Source organism: Onychomys torridus, chromosome 2 (genome assembly GCF_903995425.1).
Source record: "Onychomys torridus chromosome 2, mOncTor1.1, whole genome shotgun sequence".
Taxonomy (NCBI): domain Eukaryota; kingdom Metazoa; phylum Chordata; class Mammalia; order Rodentia; family Cricetidae; genus Onychomys; species Onychomys torridus.
This window is the reverse complement of record NC_050444.1, coordinates 42,903,995-42,927,142: the sequence shown is the minus strand read 5'-3', so window position 1 is coordinate 42,927,142 and position 23,148 is coordinate 42,903,995. Positions and strand designations below refer to the sequence as shown.

The following is a 23,148-nucleotide window of genomic DNA, read 5'->3' as shown; positions in this document are numbered from 1 at the left end:
GGTATAGGCAAGAGGGGACTGGACCTGCTTCAACTGAATCTACCAAGCTGGGCTGACTCCCCAAAGGAGACCTTGCCTTGGAGGAGGTGGGAATGGGGAGTGGATTGGGGGGGGCCTGGGAGGAGGGAGGACAGGGGAATCCATGGCTGATATGTAAAATTAAATTAATTATAAAAAAATACTTTAAAAAAAGAATTTTATCAAAACCAGTAAAGTAAATAAACCCATCAAAATATAAATAAAATAAATAAAATTTTTCTTTCCTTTTATATACCAACCCCCCTGTTCTGCCTCCCTCCCCTTCTCCCACTTCCCCTGCCACCTACCCTTCCTCATAGAGTAAGGCCTCCCTTGGGTAGTCAACATAGGCTGGCATACCAAGTTGGGGCCAGACCTAGACCCTCCTCCTTGCATCAAGGCTGAGTAAGTTGCATGGCTTGATGTGTTTGTGGACCATGGCAACTCTTATAAAGAAAAACATTTAATTGGGGCTGGCTTACAGTTTCAGAGGTTTAGTCCATTATCACCATGGCAGGGAGCATGATGGTGTACAGGCAGACATGGTGTTGGAGAAAGAGATGAGAGTTCTACATCTTGGTTTGCAGGCAGCAAAAGTAGACTGTACCACACTGGATGTAGCTTAAGCATATATAAGACCTCAAAGCCCACCCCCACAGTGACACACTACCTCCAACAAGGCCACACATACTCCAATAAGGCCACACCTACTCCAACAAGGCCATACCTCCTAATAGAGCTGCTCCTTATGGGCCAAGTATTCAAACACACGAGTCTATGGGGGCCATACCTATTCAGTGCACACACACACACACACACACACACACACACACACACACACACACAAATTAAAAAATATATTGGAGCTGGAGAGGCAGCTCAGCAATTAAGGGCACTCTTGCTCTTGCAGAGGACCTTGGTTCAGTTCACAGCACCACATAGCATCTCACAACCATCTGTGACTTCAGTTCTAGGTGATTAGAAACTTCTTACCTCTGTGGCTCCTTCAGGCACATGCTGCACACACATGAATATAGTCAGTCACACACATACATATAAAATAAATATAAAAATACAAATAAGATGTTTTTTTAATTTTTAATTTAAATATACAAATCCTACAAAGCAACTTCAAGAGGACAATAAATAGATTTATAAAAATAATATAATTAATATTGAATATTTGTTTTTCTCAAAATACCAATGATGTGATATACCAACAACAGAGGTGATTAAGCAACAGATTAAAAACCATGGATTTATATAGAAAATAATGATTGTAATGTCAAAATCAATATACAGAACTCTTGTTTGATTTTGCTTTGATGTATATAGATCTATACCATCTAATGTTTCAATTTTGAATAGAGTTTTCAAGTCAAATTATTTTATTATTTATATACTATTATAGTTATGCATACATTTTGTGTAGTTTCACACCCTCTTTACTTTGGGAAATTGCCCTATAAGTCATTCAATTCCAATCATAGCATCTTCCTTCTACGATTCTACACACAAGTCCAAAGACATGAGGGCAAATATTTTATTAGCTTTCTCATAAAGCTTGATCCAAACTGACACTTCAATGCCTTCCTCATATCTGAGAAGAAAGGTTTTCAATGTCTCAGACAAGTTGCCTCCCCTCACTTCCCTCCTTAAGATGGTGTTCTGTTAACCTGTGGACCTGACAGATAACAGGATGGTCTCTGACTTGCTTGCTGACCAGGGGACTTTTTTTTTTTTTTTATTTTCAAGACAAGGTTTGTCTGTGTAGCTTTGGAGCCTGTCCTGGAACTTGCTCTGTAGACCAGGCTGGCCTCAAACTCACAGAAATCTGCCTATCTCTGCCTCTTGAGGGATGAGATTAAAGGCATGCTCCACCACCACCTAGCAACCTAGCAACCTAGCAACCATTTAGTTGCTAGGCACCCTCAGGCTCATATTTATTTGTTGAGCTGGTGAGAATTTGCTTGTCCATGGCTTGCTTCAGCTTTTCAAAGGAAGTGAGATGGTGGAGTAAGTCAGCAGTTGCCAGAGTGAATGATTATTTAGACTACAGTGAAGAATTCGGTAGAACCCCTAGGCTAATTCATCTGTCTCTCAACCATGGTTCCTGAAATGCATCTTGAAATGAAAGTAATATTGTTTACACACTATGTGTCTTACTACATGTGCACACACACTCCTATTCATGTCCTTGTGAGTCCAGTGTTCTTTTGTGGCTAGGTACCTGTTAATAAACTACTGTTATAAACCAAACCTTAGGTCAGTGGTCCTCAACCTTCCTAACACTGTGACCCTTTAATACAGTTCCTCATGTTGTGGTGACCCCCAACCATAAGATTACTTTGTTGCTACTTCATAACTGTAATTCTGCTACTATTGTGAATCATACTGTAAATATCTGATATGCAGGATATCTGATATTTGACCCCCAAAGGGGTTATGACCCACAGGTTGAGAACCATTGGTTTAAAGTAATATCTTCAGTGAAAAATAGAAGAAACAAGTTAAAGATTTGAGAGGAAAGGAGAGTAAGGCAGAAAGAGATTATAATCGTGATTACAAAACTCACCATGCATCTAAAGACTACAGGAAGAGCCTTATAGTATCCAGAACATGGAACTTTTTAAAAAGACAAATGCTTATTTCATAAGAATAGCTTGAAGACAGAAGCATGGAGACAGATTATGTGACTTTCTCAAACTATTTGTCATGATGCAGTGAATATTCTTAAGAAGGAGGGTAAAAAGTGGATCTGGGCAACCAAAGGAGAAAGCACATATTTCGAGATATAATGAGACAAACATATTATTTCAAACCTCATAGTATTTCAGATGACCACATTTTTTTTTTACCAAAATCAATAGCAACTGTGATTTTTTTTCAGGTCCTAAAAGCTCAGGTTATTTGTGTGTTTCTTAAAATTTCCCTACAATATTTTTAGCAGCCCTTCATACTAAATATTTGCTTCTTCCATTTTGTAGGAAATGATATTTTCTTAGTCCTATGCATATGTAGTCTACTTTAAAATTCAGTATTACATGCATTTTCATTTATACACTGATCCAACTTGGGCTGCTGTATTTCAGTTGATTTCATAGGTGGACTAGACGTGCACTCCCACTACCAGGATCATGTTGAGTTAAAGCCTGTTAAACCTGTAAGTAGAGGTGGGATGGTGTGCAAAATATTAATCCATCTAACCTGGCCTAAACTAACCAAATCTGGGGTACTTTGGACCTTCTGCTCATCATTGCTTTAATTTTCACTCATATTAAAACAACCTTTCACATGTAACCCAATGCCATTATTACTCATTTTAGCAAGGTTTTGATGTAGGTGATATGGCATGTACTTCTAAAATGATGTTCTTGTCTAATTTTTCTTATCGGCTGTTAATTGATTCCATTTGGGAAAACATGATTATTTAGTCTATAGAAGTGGAGACTGAATGAGTCTCTGGGCAGCACAGCAGTGTAGAGTCCAAAATCCAGGCACCTCCCTAAACATGTCTGAGATTTATATCATGTGTCCTGTAAGCTTCATGGGAGAAGGATGGATCAGTGGAATGGGTAATCTCCAGTAAACACAGTTCATATGTGGAGTATTCACCAGAGAAGACTGCTCAGACTTGGGTTTAAGCCAAAAGAAAGACCGTATTAGCCAGCTGACAACTACACTGGGTATTCCAGATCTCAGTGTAGCCCTGAGCCTTTCTCAGGGTAAGTTTTAAGCACAAAAATTATGTTCTTATGTTCTAGATAGACATGCTCCAGTTAACAAGAACAATTAGCCAGAAGCAGAACTACAGAAGCCAAAAAGCAAGATTAGTACATTTAGAGGCTCTCCTGGAACTATGGGCTCTGAGGGATTCTGCCTTTGTCTTAGTTTCAGCAGATGGTGCTGTCTACGTACTAAGTTTTACATCCTGAATGGTACTTTCATTATGGAGTCAGTTTTGCTAAGGTCTGGGAGCCTACTAAGGTCTGTGGTCCTATTACAGTTGTTTCTGATTTTTATTTACGCTCAGTGTTATTTATAATTAAAAATAAATAAAGAAAAACCTCAGGAACAAATGTTCTACATCCCTCAAATACATGGAAAGCATCAACAACAATGTGCTCCCATAGAACTGTTCCAATTTGAGATCCAGGAAGGAATCTTGTCACTGGATTGATAACAATCTTAGAAAATCAGGAAAGATGCTCAGTGACTCCACTCTTGGGAAATTTTCAGTAGAAAATAGACAAGCTTACAAAATAACAGCTGCAGTATGCTAACTATATTGTCTACACTGTCTCACTTAATTATTGTGAAAGTGTATTTATATATTAATTAATATTCCCATTTTATGAGTAAGGAAGCTTAAGCTCAACAAAGAACTAGGGAGCTTTCTCAATATGTCATTATTAGTAAATTGAAGAGCTGGCCTCATGCCTGAGTAATGAGGGGTCACCTAGCCCGAATGAGTAAACGTATTCAGATGAACTTTCTGTATGTCTAGCCAAACTGTAGCATGAATCCTAAAAGGTGTTATTAATACACCTGGAGCCAGGTATTGGGGTGAACACTGAAAGATCAGAGAGACAGAATAGGCCACAGCTAACCTCACCTTGATAACTGCTTCCTGCCATCACTTCCTGGGATTAAAGGCGTGTGTCATCATACCTGGCTGTTTCCAGTGTGGCTTTGAACTCACAGAGATCCAGAGAGATTTCTGCCTCCAGAATGCTAGGATTAAAGGTGTGTGTGCCACCATTTTCTGGCCTCTATATCTAGTGGCTGTTCTGTTCTCTGACCCGAGATAAGTTTATTAGGGTGCACAATATATTGGGGGAACACAATATCACCATACCCAACCTTCCACAATTCCATGGTAATGAAGAATACATCCTGTGAAGCCATCTCTGGTATGCAGCCATGTAGTACAGGCTCCACTGCTGCCTTATTGGCACTTTGGTCCCTGTTCAGATCTGCACTGCTCCCATAGCACCTCTGGGGACCGAGGTCCTAAGGAGCCTGCAAATAAGAATTAGTTTAAAGCAAGTGTAACTCACACACCATCCAAGTCAGCACTTTGCCCATCATCTGATAGGTGTTTAAATAAGTTTTAGGTTCTTAATATAAATCCAAATGGAAAACATCCACTCTATATAACATCCCCAAACCGGCCATCACCTCATTACTTTTGCTTTTAAAATATCACAAATGACCTGCTCCAAATGTTGGTATTTGTGGGTTTGGAGCTTGGCAGGGATTGTGACAATTACTAGATGTTAAGTACACTGGAAATGAAAAGAAAACTAAGACAATTCCTAGTGATGGCTGGGAAAGGCTCCATATGTTTGCTATAATATGAGGATGATTAATGGATTCTTTAATCTTACCATGAAAAAAAACTAACTGCAGAGAAATTGCAGTGTGAAAAATGCTGCTGTGTAAGAGAGTATATTAGGGAGGTTATTAAGAACTGTAATTGATTAATGTTAATAACAGAATCTCCTTTCTCCGGGGACTTTAATAATAGATTGTTAAATACCTGTGCATCTCTCAAGGTGCATATGGCATGTTCCAGGGCAGGTGACTTCCTTTTATGTTCTCTGTATCTCTGTGAATCGAGAACACATGAAACATCCTACCAAGCTTTGATCAAGTTCTCTATCTCCTCAAAGGGTTTCCTCAGTGTCCCTATTCACTGCTGGACTTGCACCACTTCAGTGGAGCATCAGCATAAAGTACAGGCTGCAGACAGCTACAGAACGAGGCTCTGCGTTGACACATTATGCTTATTATCACATCATGTGAATACGAATACGGAGTGCCTTTTAACTGTGAAGGGGGTGGGAATCTGAGAGATCAAACTAAGCTGAATTGAAATAATCGTGCATAGACCAATTTTAAAAAGTCAATGTCTGTACCTCCCCAGTATGAAAATGTTTCAGCATTGATCCAGGGAGCATCTGTCAGATGACTGGTTTCCTTTACTAGGGCCTTTTACATTATATTGTAATGCATCCAGCTGATACCATAGTATGCGCGCGCACACGCGCGCGCGCACACACACACACACACACACACACACACACACACACACACACACACACACATGCCAACTTGGAGAAAAAAAACCAGCTTTCTGTACTAAATTGATCCAAAGGAGAGTGAATGCTCAGCTGATTTTAAACTTTCATTGAGCCTCTTCAATCTATATGGGGTATACAGCCGGATTTCACGAGGAAGCCCCTTTATTGAGGGAATTAATAGAATCCTCAGCATATTCCCAGACATGTGTACATGAACAGGTGCCTTTCCTTTGAGGAAGGATTGGTAAAAGCTGACAGCCCACTCATAGGTAACAGTGCACAACTATACATGAAAACTCCTTTTCCATGTATCAGCATCAATTTGTTCATGGTCAAACTTTGTGAATATATATAGCAGAGACCAGTTGTGATAAGATTATGCAGTTTACATATGGAGCTGGCTTTTTCTTCTCTTTCTTTTTACAGTAATGATACTAAGCCCCATTGATTAATTAACAAGTTTAATTCAACTTATAACTGTCCATTGATTAACAACAATGGTGTGAACCACTCACTTCCCTGGGAGCTGGAACTGAAAAGATAAATAGAAACTGAGTATTAGCCTCTAAAGCTGATCACCCAAGAGAGGAGACCTGCATGGAAAAAACCTGAACACAAAATAGTATCCCCAAGATAATGTTTGGCCAAGGGGAAATCGCAGTTTCCTTTAGGAGAGAAAGGATTGGCTGGGAAAAGACACTGAGAGGAGGCCATGGGCTTTATAACAGGAACAAAGACCACCCCTCTGCAAGACAGTTTGGCAGTCTCTCACCAAACTAAACCTTCTTCTTCCACACGAACTAGCAGCTGAACTTTCGGATATTTCCTCAAAAGAGTTGAAAACTTAGGTCCACACAAAAATCTGCACAGGATTATTATTAGCACTTAACTCAGAATGGCCCAAACTTGGGAGAAACCATGGTATCCTATAATAGATGAATGGATAAGTAAGCTGTAGCAATAAAGGCAACATGATAACGTTCAACAGCAGAGCGAAATGGCTACAGTCATGAAAATGCAAATGTATATTATTAAGTGCGAGAAGGCAGACAGGAAAGGCTGTGTGCAGTGTTTGCGTTTGAATATATGACATTATAGAAACAGCAAAAGTGGAAGACAGTGCCCAGTTCAGAGGATGGAGGGAGGATGGAAAGACAGGAATTAGAGAAGGGTTTTGGTGGCAGAAATTGTTTGGCATGATGACATTGCTGGGTACATGACATACATTTTTTTCCAAATTCACAAAGTACACCTCAATGTGAGATATGTGCTTTGGGTACAGTGAGGTACAAATATAAGTTTACCAGTTAGCGCCAACACCGCCACCTCCTTAGGGCAGTTGATAATGGCAAAGGCCATGTATGAATAGGGAAAATCTCTGTATCTTCCTGTCAATTCTGTCATGAACCTAAAAGAGGAGGATGAGGAGGAAGGGGAGGAAGAAGAGGAGGCTGAGGAAATAGAAGAATGTCCCTCACATGGAAGCTGATTTGATTGTCCATAAATCCTTAAAACAGGGTTTTATTTAACATTCTTAATTTTCTTTTTCATTCAAGAAAAATGTTAATGCTGGACATGGTGGTGCACGCCTTTAATCCCAACACTCTAGAGGCAGAGGCAGGCAGATCTCTGTGAGTTTGAGGCCAGTGTGGTCTACAGTTCCAGGGTAGGCTCCAAAGCTACACAGCAAATCCCTGTCTTGAAAAACCATAGAAAAAAGAAAAATTTTATGACACCACAGTCTATAGATATATAAGATGAATATACAAATTAAACACATACTGATAACAAATTATAAAACAATTTTTGACATGTCATTTTACCATTAAAGACAAACAAATTTATATATCAATGAGATGCACATTTTGTTTATTTCTTACATTAGTAATTAAATTTTGGCTGAATATTTGAGTGCACAGGATGTAGAGAATCCACTATTTTTTCAGAGTTTTTATTGATATGTTGGTTTTATAATCCATTCCTGCTGAGGATACCATTTTAAATAAATACATAATAAAAATAGTAGAAATATGTTTAGGAACATTTCAGAAACTTCTGGAAATTCTGTCCTAATCCAAAACCAAAATTCATTTAATGACCTTTTAGAAAATGGAAAACATAAATTCAAATAGCAATTTTTAAAGCTAAACATTCAAACACCACACTATCAAGGATATGCTAATTTAATACTTACTTGCTGGATAATTACAATAGGAAAATATTAAGTCTTTGTTTTTTACAGTTCAATCTTGTGTTTCCATGATAGCAGAAGACTTGTACCATAAAACACAGCAACTCATAGTGTGCAATAGTCTGAGCTGCATGTTTCAGGCAGCATGTGTTGGTTTTATGTAACATGTTTACATGCATAGTGCAATGTGTGCATATCATGTGTTCAAAAGTAGGCAATAGTGAGTCTTGCGATGTAGCACAGGTGATTGCTGCCAGAAATGCCCTATATTCGTTGCATATTTGGTGGTGAATTAACTTTTGATTATTTTATATTCAGAGCCCTTTTACTACTACCAAATTATTTATGATGCCCAAATCCAGTGACACATCATAATGGATGGAATCCACACTGTTAGAAGCTGAATCTAGAGGGCAAGATCACACTTCATGATTCTCCAGTCTGGCATCTGACATAGTGCTCACGTGAGATGAGAGAATCTAGTAGGAAGAAGGTGTTAATGTAGAGCAGGAAGCTTGGCAGTTCTTGGTGAGGATCAGGCAAGCTCAGAAACTGTCAGGCCATCATCTACACAGTTCTACTCCTTACACCACTTCTATCTACTCAATTCTACTCTTTATGCCTACAACTATCAAAATACTTTCAGTGGGGTCTAGGGAAATGGCTTGTTCAATAAAGTATTTGCCACACAATCATGCATATCTGAGTTTGACCCCTGGCACCTATTTAAAATGGCAGCCATTGAAGCATGACATATCCCTAACCCTAGTGCTGAGAAGATGGAGACAGGAAGTTCCCAGAGATTGCTGGTCCTACAATCTCAGTAAATCAGTGAGCTCAGGGTTCAATGACGAACTCTGTCTTCAAAATTAAGATTGAAGCCAAGTGTGGTAGCATACACCTTTAGTCCCAGCACCAAAGAGGCAGAGGCAGAAGGAAATTTCGGTGAATTCAAGTCCAGCCATGGCTACAGAGTGAAACTGTGTTTCATAAATAGATAGGTAGATAGATAGATAGATAGATAGATAGATAGATAGATAGATAGCACCTACACACACATGAATGCATTCACACATGCCTCTTAAATACACACACATGAAATACTTTCCATGGTTGTCTTCTTAGTGGCTTGTCAATATGGGAGGAAGGTCAGAGTTTGCTCATGGTAGAGACCATAATCTTGCCAAAGCTGACGGTGAGTGGGCAGTCTCACTAAACTCCTGGTGAGCTCTCCACCAGGACCTTTCTGACCACTGCACACGAAGGACTCTACTTCCCCTGGAAAGCAAAGAGCAAGCCCTTACCTGAGATGACCAAGTCGAGTGTTCTAGAGGCCAGCTGGGCTTTGAAGAGACATTTACACCTTGAAGGCAATAGTGACAGCCAGGGGAAGGGCCAACAAAAGCAAATTTATCTTTGAGAAGAAAAATAGTAGGGCATAAAACCACCTACCACAGTGAGGTGGAGTTTCAGAGAATAACATGATGAGTGACTAAATTAAACTTTGTCAAAATCATGACTCCTGTATTTCCATTCAAAAGGCAGCATCTGGGGAGCAGGAAATTAAGTCCCATGTAGCAATGATTCTTCACATAAAAGTAATTAGACTGAGGCAGTTTATCAAAGAAAGATAGCAGTTGAGTTCCATTACTGGGCTGCAGAGCAGTAGCAGAGCTCTATCAGATTCTGTGAGAAGCTCCAAGAGGAAGGCACCCTGCAGCCATTGTCTAGAAAGGGCTGATGAGACCATTGACTCCGAACTTGCCTGCCACTTTCAAGCAATCTTTTTCTAAGACTTCCAAATGAGAACTTGGCTTTTCTGCAGTATCTTGACTTGTCTGATTGCCTTGGCTGGAGACTGATTTTCCTTCACAAAAATTGCTACATGTTATGTGGTCACTGCTGATTGAGTGGTCGCTGTTGCCGTTAAGTCTAATTCCCATCTCAAGACAATGTACCAGCATGCCATAGGTAGGTATTCTCTTTGCCTGACTTTTTTGTCTCGAAGTGTCTAGGTCCACAGGAAACTTAGACACTCACCAATGATGGCTTGGGACTGATGTCAAAATGAGCATGTCCATTTGCTGTTTCCTGAGAATGTCATTTTTCTGTTAGTAATGGTACCATTTATAAGTTGTCTCCATAGAAGATCATTTTGTATTTAGAGTCTTGGTTGAGCTCTAACTAGTAAAACAAATCAGGTACACAATCACAGGTGTGCATGGGGTGGGGTAGATGGGTAAGAAGGTGGAATGATGGATTTTTCACATCCTTGTTTAAAAACAACTGTCACCATTCCAGCCAGGGAAGCAGGTAGGCTAATGTCAGACCTTCATCTACTCCATCAAACCAAATCCCCCAGTCTCATGCCAGCTCTGCAACAGCACACCTGCTGAAGATTCCCTCCCACTTCATCTCTAGTGGATCCCACAGATCTTCCCCTCCTCACCTCCCTCCTATGACTTTGTTTTGTCTCACCCCACAACCCCAGCAGGCACTCCCTTGAGAACCTACTCTGAGCAGGGAAGCATGGAGATTAATTGCAGATATTCACCTCTCCCTCTGATTTTCCAGGTCCAATCCCCCAGTCTCATCCCCAGCTCTGTAGCAGAACACATGCTGCAGCCTTCCTTCCCTCCCTACACCCATCCATCTTCAGTGGATCACACAGATCTTCCCTTCCAAAACCCCTTCCCACCACTCATTAGTGTGCCCTAGCCACCCACTCCAGCAGACACTCCTTGGGAATCCAAGACTGCTGTAAGCAAGGAAGCAAGATAAATGCAGATCTTCACCTCTCCCTCCTTTCCTCCAAATCCAATCCAGATGCCAGACTCACCCCAGCTCTTTAGCAAACCTTCTGCTGTGGCCTCTCCTCACTCTCTGTCCCCATTCCCAGGGGAGTAACCAAGCAGATCCTAGACTAACACCCCACTTTCCTCCCTCTCATGGGCCTCCCTCCGCCCCACACAAGCCTTTCCCATTCCTAAGTCTCAGGTCCCAACATCCAGAAACAACTCTTACCTGGAACCCTCCACTACCTACACCTATCAAGACCCCAAAAGGTTTTCCTACAAGCAACACACAGCCACCACACTCTCCTAAGAACCAGAGAGGAAACAAAAATCAAGGAACACTCACCCAACAAAGACGAGACAAGATATCAGCACCTAGAATTACAAATCTTCCTAATCCCAGATGCATAGACCACAGTATAAAAACACAATCAATGACAACCAAGACAATATGTCTCCACTAGAGCACAGCAAGCCTACTAAAACAGGTGGTGAATATTCTAATATAGCTGAAGCACAAATAAAAGACAGCCTTTATAAATATGGCAGAGGTACTTAAAGAGGAAATGAATGAATCCTTTAAAGAAAATTATAAAAACTCAAACAGTGGAAGGAAACAAATAAAACCAACTAAGACTTGAAAGTGGAAATAGAATCAATATTTTTTTAAAAAGCCAAACTGAAGGAAATAGGAAAATTAAAAATTTAGGAACTTGAACAGGAAGCTCAGGGGCAAGCTTCACCAACAGAATATAAGAGGTGGAAGAGAGAATCTCGGGCATTGAAGACACTATGGAAGAAATGGATACATTGGTCAAAGAAAGTGTTAAATCTAAAATATGCCTGGTATACAGGATCCAGGTATTGGGGAACACTAAGAAAAGACTAAATATAAGAATAACACAACTAGAGAAAGGAGAACAAACACAGTTAAAGGCATGGAAAATGTTCTCAACAAAATCATAAAAGAAAATTTCCCTGACCTGAAGAACAAGTTGCCTATCCAAGTGCAAGAAGCATACAGAACACCAATAGAATGGACTAGAAAAGAAAGTCCTTTCAGCACAAAATAACCAACAGATTAGATGTATAGAACAAAGAAAGGAAAGGTGCAATGGAAAAAGAACAAGTAACATACAAAGTCAGAACTATTAGAATTACACCTAACTTCTCAATGGAAACTCTAAGCATCTGAAGTTCCTGGACAGATGTGCTACAGGCTACAAGAGACCACAGATGCCAGCCCAGACTACTATACCCAGCAAAACTTTCCATCACCATAGATGAAGAAAATAAGGCATCCCATGATGAAACCAAATTTAAGTAATATCTGTTTACAAAAACAGCCCTACAGAAGATACTAGAAGGTAAACGCCAACCTTAAGAGATTAAATACATCCAAGAATACATGGGTAATAAATAATCCAAGACTAACAAAATCAAAAGAAGGGAAGCATACAGATACACACACACACACACACACACACACACACACACACACACACACACAGAGGAATCAACAATCATTGCTCACTGATATCTCTCAACATCAAGGGTCACAATTCCCCAATAAAAAGACACAGACTAACAGAATGGTTGAAAATGACAGGCTCCATCCCTTGGATGCATCCAAGAAATATACCTCATCATTAAGGATAGCCATCATCTCAGGGTAAAGCTATGGAAAAAAAAAAGTATCCAAACAAATGGACCTACAAAATACATTGATGTAGCCATCATAATATCTGACAAAACAGACTTCAAACAAAAACTAATCACAAGAGATAGGGAAACACACTACAAACTCATCAAAAGAAAAATTCACCAAGATAACATTTCAAGTCTTAGCATCTATATACCAAACATAAGGGCACCCCAGTATATAAAAGAAAGTCTACTACAGCTTAAATCACATATTGAACTGTGATCCAATAGACAGGCAATCAAGACAAAAACTAAACTGAAAACTAATACTGGAGTTAACTGGTGTTCTAAACCAACTGGACCATATATCTCAGACACAAAGCAAGCCTTGGAGACCAGAAAGCTGAAATAACTTCTTTCATCCTATCTGACCAGCACAGATTAAAGCTGGATCCCAACAACAACAGAAAGAGCAAAAAAACTTACAAACTAATGGAAATTGAACAACAACCTACTGAATGAAAAATGGGTCAGGACGATAATTAGGAAAGAAATCAAAGACTTTCTTGAATTGAATGAAAATGATCACACAGCTGAGCACAGTGGAACATACCTTTAACAACACTGACAGTACTCAGTGTCAGAGGCAGGTGAGTTCAAGATCAGCCTGGTCTACAAAGCAAGATCCAGGACAGCCAGAGCTATTACACAGAAAAAAATCTGTCTGGAAAAAAAAGAAAGAAAATAATACACAATATACTCAAATGCTCAAACTTATGGGACACAATGATGAGGCAAGTTCATAAAACCAAAAGTGCCTACATTTTAAAAAATGGAGAGCTCTTACACTAGCAACTTAAAAGCACACCTGAAAGCTCTAGAACAAAAAGAAGAAATCACAAGAAAAAGGAGCAAAGGACAAGAAGTAATCAAACTCAGGGCTGAAATCAATAAAATAGAAACAAACAAAATATGAGGAATCAATGGCATAGAGTTGGCTTTCTGAGAAAATAAATAAGATTGACAAATCCTTATCAAAATTAACTGAAAGGGAGAGAGAATATCCAAAATAACCAAATTAGAAATGAAAAGGAGGACATAACAACAGACACTGAAGAAATTCCCAGAGAATTATAAAGACATGGTATAAAAACCTGTACTCCATCGATTAGAGTATCTAAAAGAAATGGATGGTGTTCTCAGTACTTACCACTTAACCAAAGTTAAATCAAAATCAGGTAAGCAACTTACATGAGCTGATAGCCCCTAGTAAAATAGAAGTAGTCTTGAAAAGTCTCCTGATCAAAAAAAGGCCAGAGTCAGATGGTTTTATTTCAGAATTCTACCAGACTTCTAAAGGACACTTAATGCCAATACTGCTTAAATCATTCCAGGAAATTGAAACAAAAGGAACATTGTCCATATTGTTTTACAAGGCAACAGTTACTCTTATACCCAAACCACACAAAGACCCAAAAAAGAAAGAGAATTCAATCCACTTTCCCTTATGAACATAGATGAAAAAATATTCAATAAAATACTATCAAACCCAATAAAAAATAAATAAAAAAAAGATTATGCACCATAATCAAGTAGACTTCATCCCAGAGTTGCAGGGTTGGTTAACATAAGTAAATCAAAAAATGTAATTTATCTTATAAACAAACTAAAAGACAAAAAAAAAATACATGATCATCTTATTAGATGACTAAAATGCTTTTGACAAAATCCAACACCCCTTTGTGATCAAAGCCTGGAGAGATCGGGAATACAAGGAGCATACCTCAGTGTAACAAAGGTAGTCTACAGCAAGCCCATAGCCATCCTCAACTTAAGTGAAGAGAAACTCAAATCATTCCACTAAAATTAAGAACAAGACAAGGCTGTCCACTCTTTCTATACCTCTCCAATATGGTATGTTGAAGTCTCAGCTAGACCAATAAGACAACTGAAGGAGATGAATGGGATACAAATTGTAAAGGAAGAAGTCAAGGTATCTTTATTTGCAGATGATATCATAGTATACATACATGACCCAAAAAAAATTTCACAAGGAAACTCTTACAACTGATACACACTTTCAGCAAAGTGGCTGGATTCAAAATGAACTCACAAAAATCAGTATCCCTTCTGTTTACAAATGACTAATGGTCTGTGAAAAAAAATCAGGGAAACAAATCAAAGAAACCTTTTACAGTGGCCTCAAATAATATAAAATATCTTGGAATATCCCTAATCAAAGAAATGAAAGGCTTGTATGATAAAACCTTCAAGTCATTGAAGAAGATATCAGAAGATGGAGCATAGTAAAAATGGCCATTGCTACCAAAAGTAATCTACAGTTTCACTGCAATCCCCATCAAAATTCCAATGCAATTCTTCATAGATCTTGAAAGGATAGTTTTCAATTTCACATGGAAACACACACCCATGCATTCCCTCCCCCCCCCCCAAAAAAAGGATACCTAAAACAATCCTAAATAATAAAAGAACTTATGGAGGTAAGCGCCATCCTTGATTTCAAGTTGTACCACAAAGCTATAGTAATAAAAAACAGCATGGTATTGGCACAAAAATGGATACATCAATCAACAGAATCAAATTGAAGAGCCAGACATAAATCCTCATTCCTGTGGCTACCCAACTTTTGATAAAAAGTCCAAAAATAGACACTGGAAAAAAGAAAGCATCTTCAATGAATGGTGCTGGTCAAACGGGATGGCTGCACGTAGAAGAATCCAAATAAACCCACTCGTATCACCTTGAATAATACTCAACTCTAAATATGTCAAAAACCTGAACATAAAACCAGATACACTGAACCTGATAGAAGAGAAAGTAGGAAATACCCTTGAACTCATTGACACAGGAGAAGACTTCCTGAACAGAACACAATTAGCTCAGGCACTAGGATCAACATTTAGTAAATGGACCCTATGAACTGAGAAGTTTCTGCACCACAAGGAAAAACATTATTTGGACAAAGCAGCAGCCTACAGAATGGGAAAGGATTTTTATTAACTCCACATCTGATAGAGGGCTAGTACCCAGAATATATAAAGAACTCAGAAAACTAGATAGATATCAAGAAAACAAATAACCCAATTTAAAACTGGGGTACAGATCTAAACAGAATTCTCAATAGAGGAAATGCAAATACCTGAGAAACACTTAAAGAAATGTTCAACATCCTTAGCAATCAGGGAAATGTAAATCAAAACTACTTTGAGATTTCATCTTACACTTGTCAAAATAGCTAAGATCAGTAACAGACATGACAGCTCATGCTGGAGGGATGTGGAGTAAGGGGAACACTCATATACTGTGAATGGGAGTACAAACTATTATAGCCACTATGGAAATCAGTGTGGTGGTTCAACAGCAACATGGGAATAGATTTACCTCAGGATCCAGTGATACCACTCCTGGACATATACCCAAGGGATGCTTCCTCTTCCCACAAGGACACTCAACCATGTTCTTTACTGCTCTATTTGTAAGGGCCAGAAATCGGAAACAACCTAGATGTCCCTCAACAGAAGGATGGATAAAGAAAATGTGTTATATTACCCAATGGAATATTACTCAGCTCTTTAAAAAATGACATCATGCTATTTCCAGGTAAATGATAGAACTAGAAAAAATCATCCTGAGTGAAGTAACCCAGACCAAGAAAGAGAAACTGGCATATGGTATGTATTCACTTATACGTGAATACTAGCTGTTAAGTCAGTGATAACCAAGCTACACTCCATAGAAGCGGAGAGGCTAGGTGTAGAGTAAGAGACTAAAGAGAACAGACTGACCTTATTAGAAAACAGAAACAGAATAAACAGATACATATTTAAGGGAGGCCTGTAATGGGAGTATCAAGTGACGAGGAGAAGGAGGGGAGAAGAGGTTGTGAGAGGGAATATAAGGAGAGACACCTAAAATTAAGGGGCATTGAAAGGGTCGTATGGAAACCTAATACAGTAGAAACTTCCTAAATTATATACATGTGAAGGTTATCTAAATGAAATTGCCAATAATGATGGAAACAGAGTCCCAGCTGGACCTCTGTTGTCACCAAACAAAGCTTTCAGTTTCAGGAATGGGTTGCATCTAACTGAGTTGTTCTCCAAAGGGACCTCTCAGGAATTCCCAAACAACCCAGGCTGTTGCCAGGACTGTAGGCTGCTCTCCACAAACTGGCAGAAATACCCCATTACTGAAGACAACACCTATAATACTCACTGAACATGGAGATGTCAAGTCTGTGCCTATGTAGAGCCTTCATTCCTACTTTCCAGTGTCTGTGGTACACAAGGAACTCTGCACACTATCAAAAGGCAAATGTAAGCACCAAGCCAGCCACAAACCCTTTATTACCTGCAAGGTATGCTAGTGCAATGGTGGCACAGAGCTTGTGGGAGTAACCAATGAATAACTGATTTGACTTAGGGCCTATTCCATGAGATGGAATCAATCAATACCCAACACTGCTTGGGTGACCAAGAACCAAAGATTAGATAGCCCAGTGACCTGGTGTAGAATCAAATACTATGATTCTAAGAAAGAAAAGTAACAGTAAAATGACATTCTGCCATATTCATAGATCAGTGCCTTGCTCAGTCATCATCAAAGAAGCTGCCTCCTGCAGCAGATGGGAACAAATACAGAAAACCAGCATATGGGGGAGAGAGAGAGAGAGAGAAAGAGAGGGACTCAGCCCTAAATGGGGTGTCCCCATCAAATCTCTCTCTCAGGTCCCTGGGAACCCCACAAAAGAGCAGGCAGAAAGTGTTTAGAGCCAGAGGGGATGGAGGACATCAAGAAAGCAAAACCCTACAAACAACATGAGCAAAACTCATATGAACTCACAGAGACCGAAGCAGCATGCACAGGGTCTGCAGAGGTCTGCACCAGGTCCTTTCTATATATTGTGCCTTCCAATTTAGTGTTTTTATGTGATCCCTGAGTTCGGTAATGAGTGATTCACTGATTCTTGTGCCTTCTGTTGGGCTCTTTTCTTTCCTTTTGTTTGTCTTGTCCAACTTCAGTGTTATAGTTTTTGTTTTATCTTATTATATTTTATTTTGTTATTTTTTTAAATGAATGAATGAAAACATAGCCACTAGGGTAAAGGTTAACAACTAACTGACATTTATACCTGCTGGGAGAGGGAAAATTAGTTTTCTCCAACAGAGTGACATTGGGTATGACAGCCACTTCAGGGAAGGCTTCATGTTCAGCAGTAGTTGATCAAAATATAATGGACTCTATAGGTTTTTGGTGTTTTTATTTAGTTACAGTTTTGTTTGGGATTTCTTTATTGTTTTTGGTTTGGGTTTTGTGTTTTTCCCCTCTTTTGTGATGGTGTTTTATTTTGTTTTCTTGATTTTGGGGGGTTTTGTGATATTGGGTTTTTGTTTGTTTGAAAAAGAATTTAAGTTGGGTGGGTAGGGAGGGAAGGAGGACCTGTCAGGACTTGGGAGAGGAGAAGAATATGACCATAATATATTTTAATTTAATATTGCTTTAAGCAATGAAAATACAATTAAAGAAGAAGAACTTTCAGTAGCTAACTGTGAGCAACAGTGGCTAGAAGAGACTAAAGATGAATAAATGGCAACTGTCTTATGTTGTCTACATTTGTTCCTGATGGGCTTTCATGGTTCAATATTTACCAAGAGAGTGTGTTGAGCTGTGTAAAATCTGTTTGCACTGTCCCGAGACCCACAGAATACTCTTAACTGAGAACTGCTCCTAGTGATGATTATCTCACTCTTCCCATTGCTAAGCATGGCATCCCACTCACTGAGAGCCACCATCAGCCCTTGGAAATGGAAGACACATTGAGAGATATCAACCTTTGGGGACCATCTCAAGGGCACTACAACTGCAACACGCTCATGCAGATTCCCTGTATGCATACCTTAGCACAAGAATCACTGCATCCCAGCTCCTTGCTCTCTCTGGTTTGGCAGCTCTTTGCTTCTCACTGGCAGTTGATGACTTTCTCGCTGAGTATATGAAGTGGTTACACAATGTTAGGACTACTGTAAGAGCATATGCAACCATGTAGCCATTGTGTGAAAAGATGAGTTTGGATGTAGATTGGTTTCATCATTATAATAGGCTATGTACCCTTGTCCTCACTGGAAAGGAAGGATGTCATCAACACTGCAGATGTAAAAGAGTTCAATGTGGTCACTGCAACTGAAGGTCAGTCAGCTATCCTATTCTCTCTGGGGACTCCATCAACCTTCCATATGACATTGTAAAATGCAACCTCATTCTCTGCTCCTAGAACTTTGTAAAACCCAGTTCCCACCTGTCTTAGTTAGGGTTTCTACTGCTGTGAAAAGACACCATGACCACAGCAACTCTTATAAAGAAAAACATTTAATTGGGTGGCTCACTTACAATTACAGAGGTTTAGTCTATTATCATCATCATGACAGGGAGCACGATGGCATGAAGGTAGATGTGGTCCTGAAGCTGAGAGGGCTACATCTTCCAGGCAACAGAAAGTAGACTGACTGTCACTGAGTGAAGCTTGACTGACTGAGTGAAGCTTGAGAAAAGAGACCTCAAAGCCGGCCCCCACAGTGACACACTTCCTCCAACAAGGCCACACCTCTTAATTGTGCCGCTCCCTTTGGAGGCCATTTTCTTTCAATCCACCCATCTGAAGGAATTACCATGCTGCTGCAGATACAAGGCCATACCTTACTGTTACAAGTTCAGATTTCTAGTCACAACCATTTTTAACTTATTTATCCATCTACAAGGCACTTTAGGGCAAGAATAAAGTTTCCACTCATGCCACACTATCATTTCTCTTTTAAAAGTAATTTAACGTGTGTTTGTGTGTGTGTGTGTGTGTGTGTGTGTTGCTTGTGTGCTATGACAGACATGTGGAGGTCAGAAGACAATTGGTAAGAATCTTCCTCTGCCTCCACCATCTGCAATTGTATTCACATTAAAAATCTCAAGGCTATAAAAGCAAAACAAAACAAGACATTGAAAAGAACAGAAGCAAGGGCAGACCACACACACACACACACACACACACACACACACACACACACACACCAGATGTAACACCAAGAAACTTAGAAAACAAACAGAAAACGAAATCTCTGCAAAGCTAGCAGGAATATGTACCCAGCGACACTTTGAACTGGCATCTTCTCATCTACTTGATCTCTTCCTTTCGAGCAGGGTTCATCAAGCCATTGCTGAACTTTCTGTACCTACTTAAAAGCAGGGAGTTGGAGGTAGCACGACTTTAAGGATCCAAAATCAGTACATAGACCTATTGCTCATGCATAATATTAAATTCTGGACTACCAGATGCTCTGTGTTCTTAGATGTGCCATGTGGGAAACACATACCAACACCTACAAGGTGCCTGTTTGTAAAGTCAGGCCTGACCTTGAACTACTATTATAGTAGAATGAGCCAAATCTGGATGTTCATAACAAAGTAAGAAAAATTTAATTATGAGAAATTGTTAATATTTAAAATAGCTTGAGGAGACATAATGGTCAAATATAATGTAAGTTATCATTTCAGCAAATCTACTCTAATGAAACATTTCTAGATGGTTAGAGAAATAGAGATGTGAAATCTACATTAAACATTGTTAAGAACTGTGGTGATGGAGACTAGGTAAAAGCAGACAAGGAGGCAGACTAATGCTTACAGTCAGGCAGGTTGTGCTGCTGGCCTCTGCACTTGGTTGCTGGGCCAGTTAGGCAGGGCTATGCAGTGGCGTCCTCGACTCTCACATACTAGACAGTAGCGCATCTGCTTTAATCCACCTCACTGAGACCAGCGTCACGTGTTCACAGAGAAACAATCTTTAGAAGCACTCTTCCTGCTAACGTAAGACGGTGTGAACGTATTAAATTCCATTTTTATAATTGCATCTCTTTCTCTCTCCGTGGAAATCCCTGATAAAATGCAGAGGGAAAGGATTAGATTTAGCGGCTTGCCATTCAGACTCCAGGGAAGCAGAAACACAGAAACACGAAGCAAACGCTGCAGGACCAGAGGACCAGGGCCCTTCCGAGGTGTACTGAGGGAAACACCGTTTGCAGGGGAAAGAGAGGCACCAACAAAGAGAGAGAGAGAGAGAGAGAGAGAGAGAGAGAGAGAGAGAGAGACAGAGAGAGAGAGAGAGAGAGAGAGAGACAGAGAGAGACAGAGACAGAGACAGAGAGACAGAGACAGGGAGAGAGACAGAGAGAGACAGAGAGACAGAGAGGGAGGGAGGGAGGGAGGGAGGGAGGGAGGAAGGAAGGAAGGAAGGAAGGAAGGAAGGAAAAAATGGAAAGGGAAGGGAAGGGGAAAGAAAAAGGAAAAAGGGGAAAGGGGGAAAGGGGGAAGGAGAAAAAGGGAAAAGGGAAAAAGGGAAAGGAAAGGATAGCAAATTGGAGTTTTTCTAACTATTTCAAATTATGACTGAAAAGTCCGTTCCAAGCCATAGAGTCACTGAATTGAGCTAATGGAAGAGAAGTTTCTAGACAGGGATGTGAAATTAGTGTGAAACAGCCTCCATTACTATGATGGTCATGATTATTTTGGAAGGGAAAACCACTGAGAGGAACAGGGTAGTCAATGGCGCTAAGGGCCAGGAGCTGCTCACGGAGCTGTAGCGCGCTCTGTAGTTCTTGTAACAGGATAAACTTTCCTCCGCAAGGCTGAGTACCGGTAGAAGTGCTCAGAGGCCAGTTTCCACCAGTCTGTCAAAGGAGAGTACCATTTAGACCAGGTAAGGCTTCACAGGAGAGAAATGGAGAGAGCTAACATGCCCTGCTAGCTTTTACTAGGTGCAGGCTACTCAGGTACTGTGCTGAAATGGACTTGGTCCATGGACTCGTCATTCAGATCCTCGCATGCCAAAGGCCGCAAAAGAAGGAATGTGCAGGGCCTGCTCGAAATGGGGACAACAGAGTAACACAGGAGAGCTGTAGTACTCCAGTTTGCCAGAGAAGTACAATTTACATCGGTCCCATGGAGGGGAGCTACTGGAGATGGAGAGGAAGAAGATGGAGAAGTAGGTGAAGCAGGGAGGGGGAGAAGAGACGGAGGAGAAAAAGAGAGAGGAGAGTTGGTAGGATGTTAAGAAACTGGCTCATGCAGTCATGGAGCCCGGCAGGTTCACAGTCTGCAGATGAGGCTGGGAGATGGAAGAGTAAGGATAAGTCAATGCTGCCAATGATCTGGAGAAAGAATCTCCGGTTCCTCAGTAAACATCGCTTTGTCTGTGGTGAGGCTTTTTAACTGATCCCACGAGGTTCACCCACACTGTGGGGCAAAATATAATTTACTTGATCTATTGATTTAGATGTTAATCTCATCTAAAGGACACTGCCAGGCATAGGCTTTTTTTTTTTTTTTCACTAAATATTTGGGCATGGTGGCCAAGGCCATAATGTTCTGCATTCCAGGCCAGGCTGTTTGTGAGGGAGCCGGGTCTGTCCATGATTTGTCTCAGACCAAGACGCCGGTTAACAGTCTATTTAGGAGGAGGCTATGGGGGTGTGGCTAGTAAAGTGGGGATGTATAGTGCCTTCTCCTCTGAGACTGTGAGTCCACTTCATCCCACAATCTTGTGGCTGTCAGGCCGCCTCCGCATCCTCATTGTCATTGCCAGGAGCTTGATCGGGAAGCAGGGGAGCTGAGCCTTCTGCCTGGCTTGCTGCTTTTAGTCAGACAGCAGCGGGTCCACCCTAAACTGCTTTGCATTTCAAAAGGCCTGGAGAAAAGGACAGGCTTTCGTTTATCAGCATTGAAGTTCTTTAAAGCAATTCATATTTTTCTTTTTCAGGTCGAAATAAGTAATGACATTGACTCTGAAATGCGGCTCCTGGACTTGAGTTAGGGAACAAAGAACCACTGGCCTCTGGCACTGGGGATCCTACAGCGTCACCTTCCTCCCAGACGGCAGGACTGCAACCCCTGCGGGCCAGCGAACAGGGAGCTGCAAGGTCTTTGGTCTCAGCCTGTGTGTAACATTAGCCTTGTTTGCTAGATGCGTTCTGGGTGTTTGGGTGGGTGTTTTTTTTAGTCATCTTCTTCTTACATGAGCACTTGTAAATTGTAAAAACAAAACAAAACAAAAAAAAAAAGAAGAAAGAAAAAATGGTTTTTAATTTTTTTGTTTACAATATTTAACTTGAGGCATGCAAAATGAAAAAAAGAACCTGTGAAAATTTTCTCAAAGTCATTTCTAAGGAGACTGTCTGTGGTGCTGAGGTGAGTGTGATATCCAGGCTGCTGAACCCTGCTGGGCTAATGGGTTTGTGTAAACAGACATTGCCTGTGGGCATCAGACACAAGGGTAGACCTGTGGCAGCTCACACAAAAGCAGGATTCAGTTTTCAATCTAAGCCTGGATCACTGTTTAAACAGCACCAGA

General features: G+C 40.3%; 1 protein-coding gene across 2 annotated transcripts in view; it reads left to right on the top strand.

Annotated features, from left to right (window-relative positions):
* Nkain3 (sodium/potassium transporting ATPase interacting 3) overlaps positions 1–22,848 on the top strand; it is a 638,504-nt gene extending 615,656 nt beyond the window's left edge. The window contains exons 6-7 of one of the 2 annotated variants that reach the window (XM_036178915.1): positions 3,111–3,181; positions 22,558–22,848. In XM_036178915.1, the coding sequence (XP_036034808.1) occupies positions 3,111–3,181; positions 22,558–22,611 (125 nt within the window). In that variant the 3' untranslated portion in view covers positions 22,612–22,848. The remainder of the gene's footprint in view (positions 1–3,110; positions 3,182–22,557) is intronic. The other variant, XM_036178916.1, reaches the window with a different exon arrangement.
* The last annotated feature ends 300 nt before the right edge of the window (positions 22,849–23,148 follow it).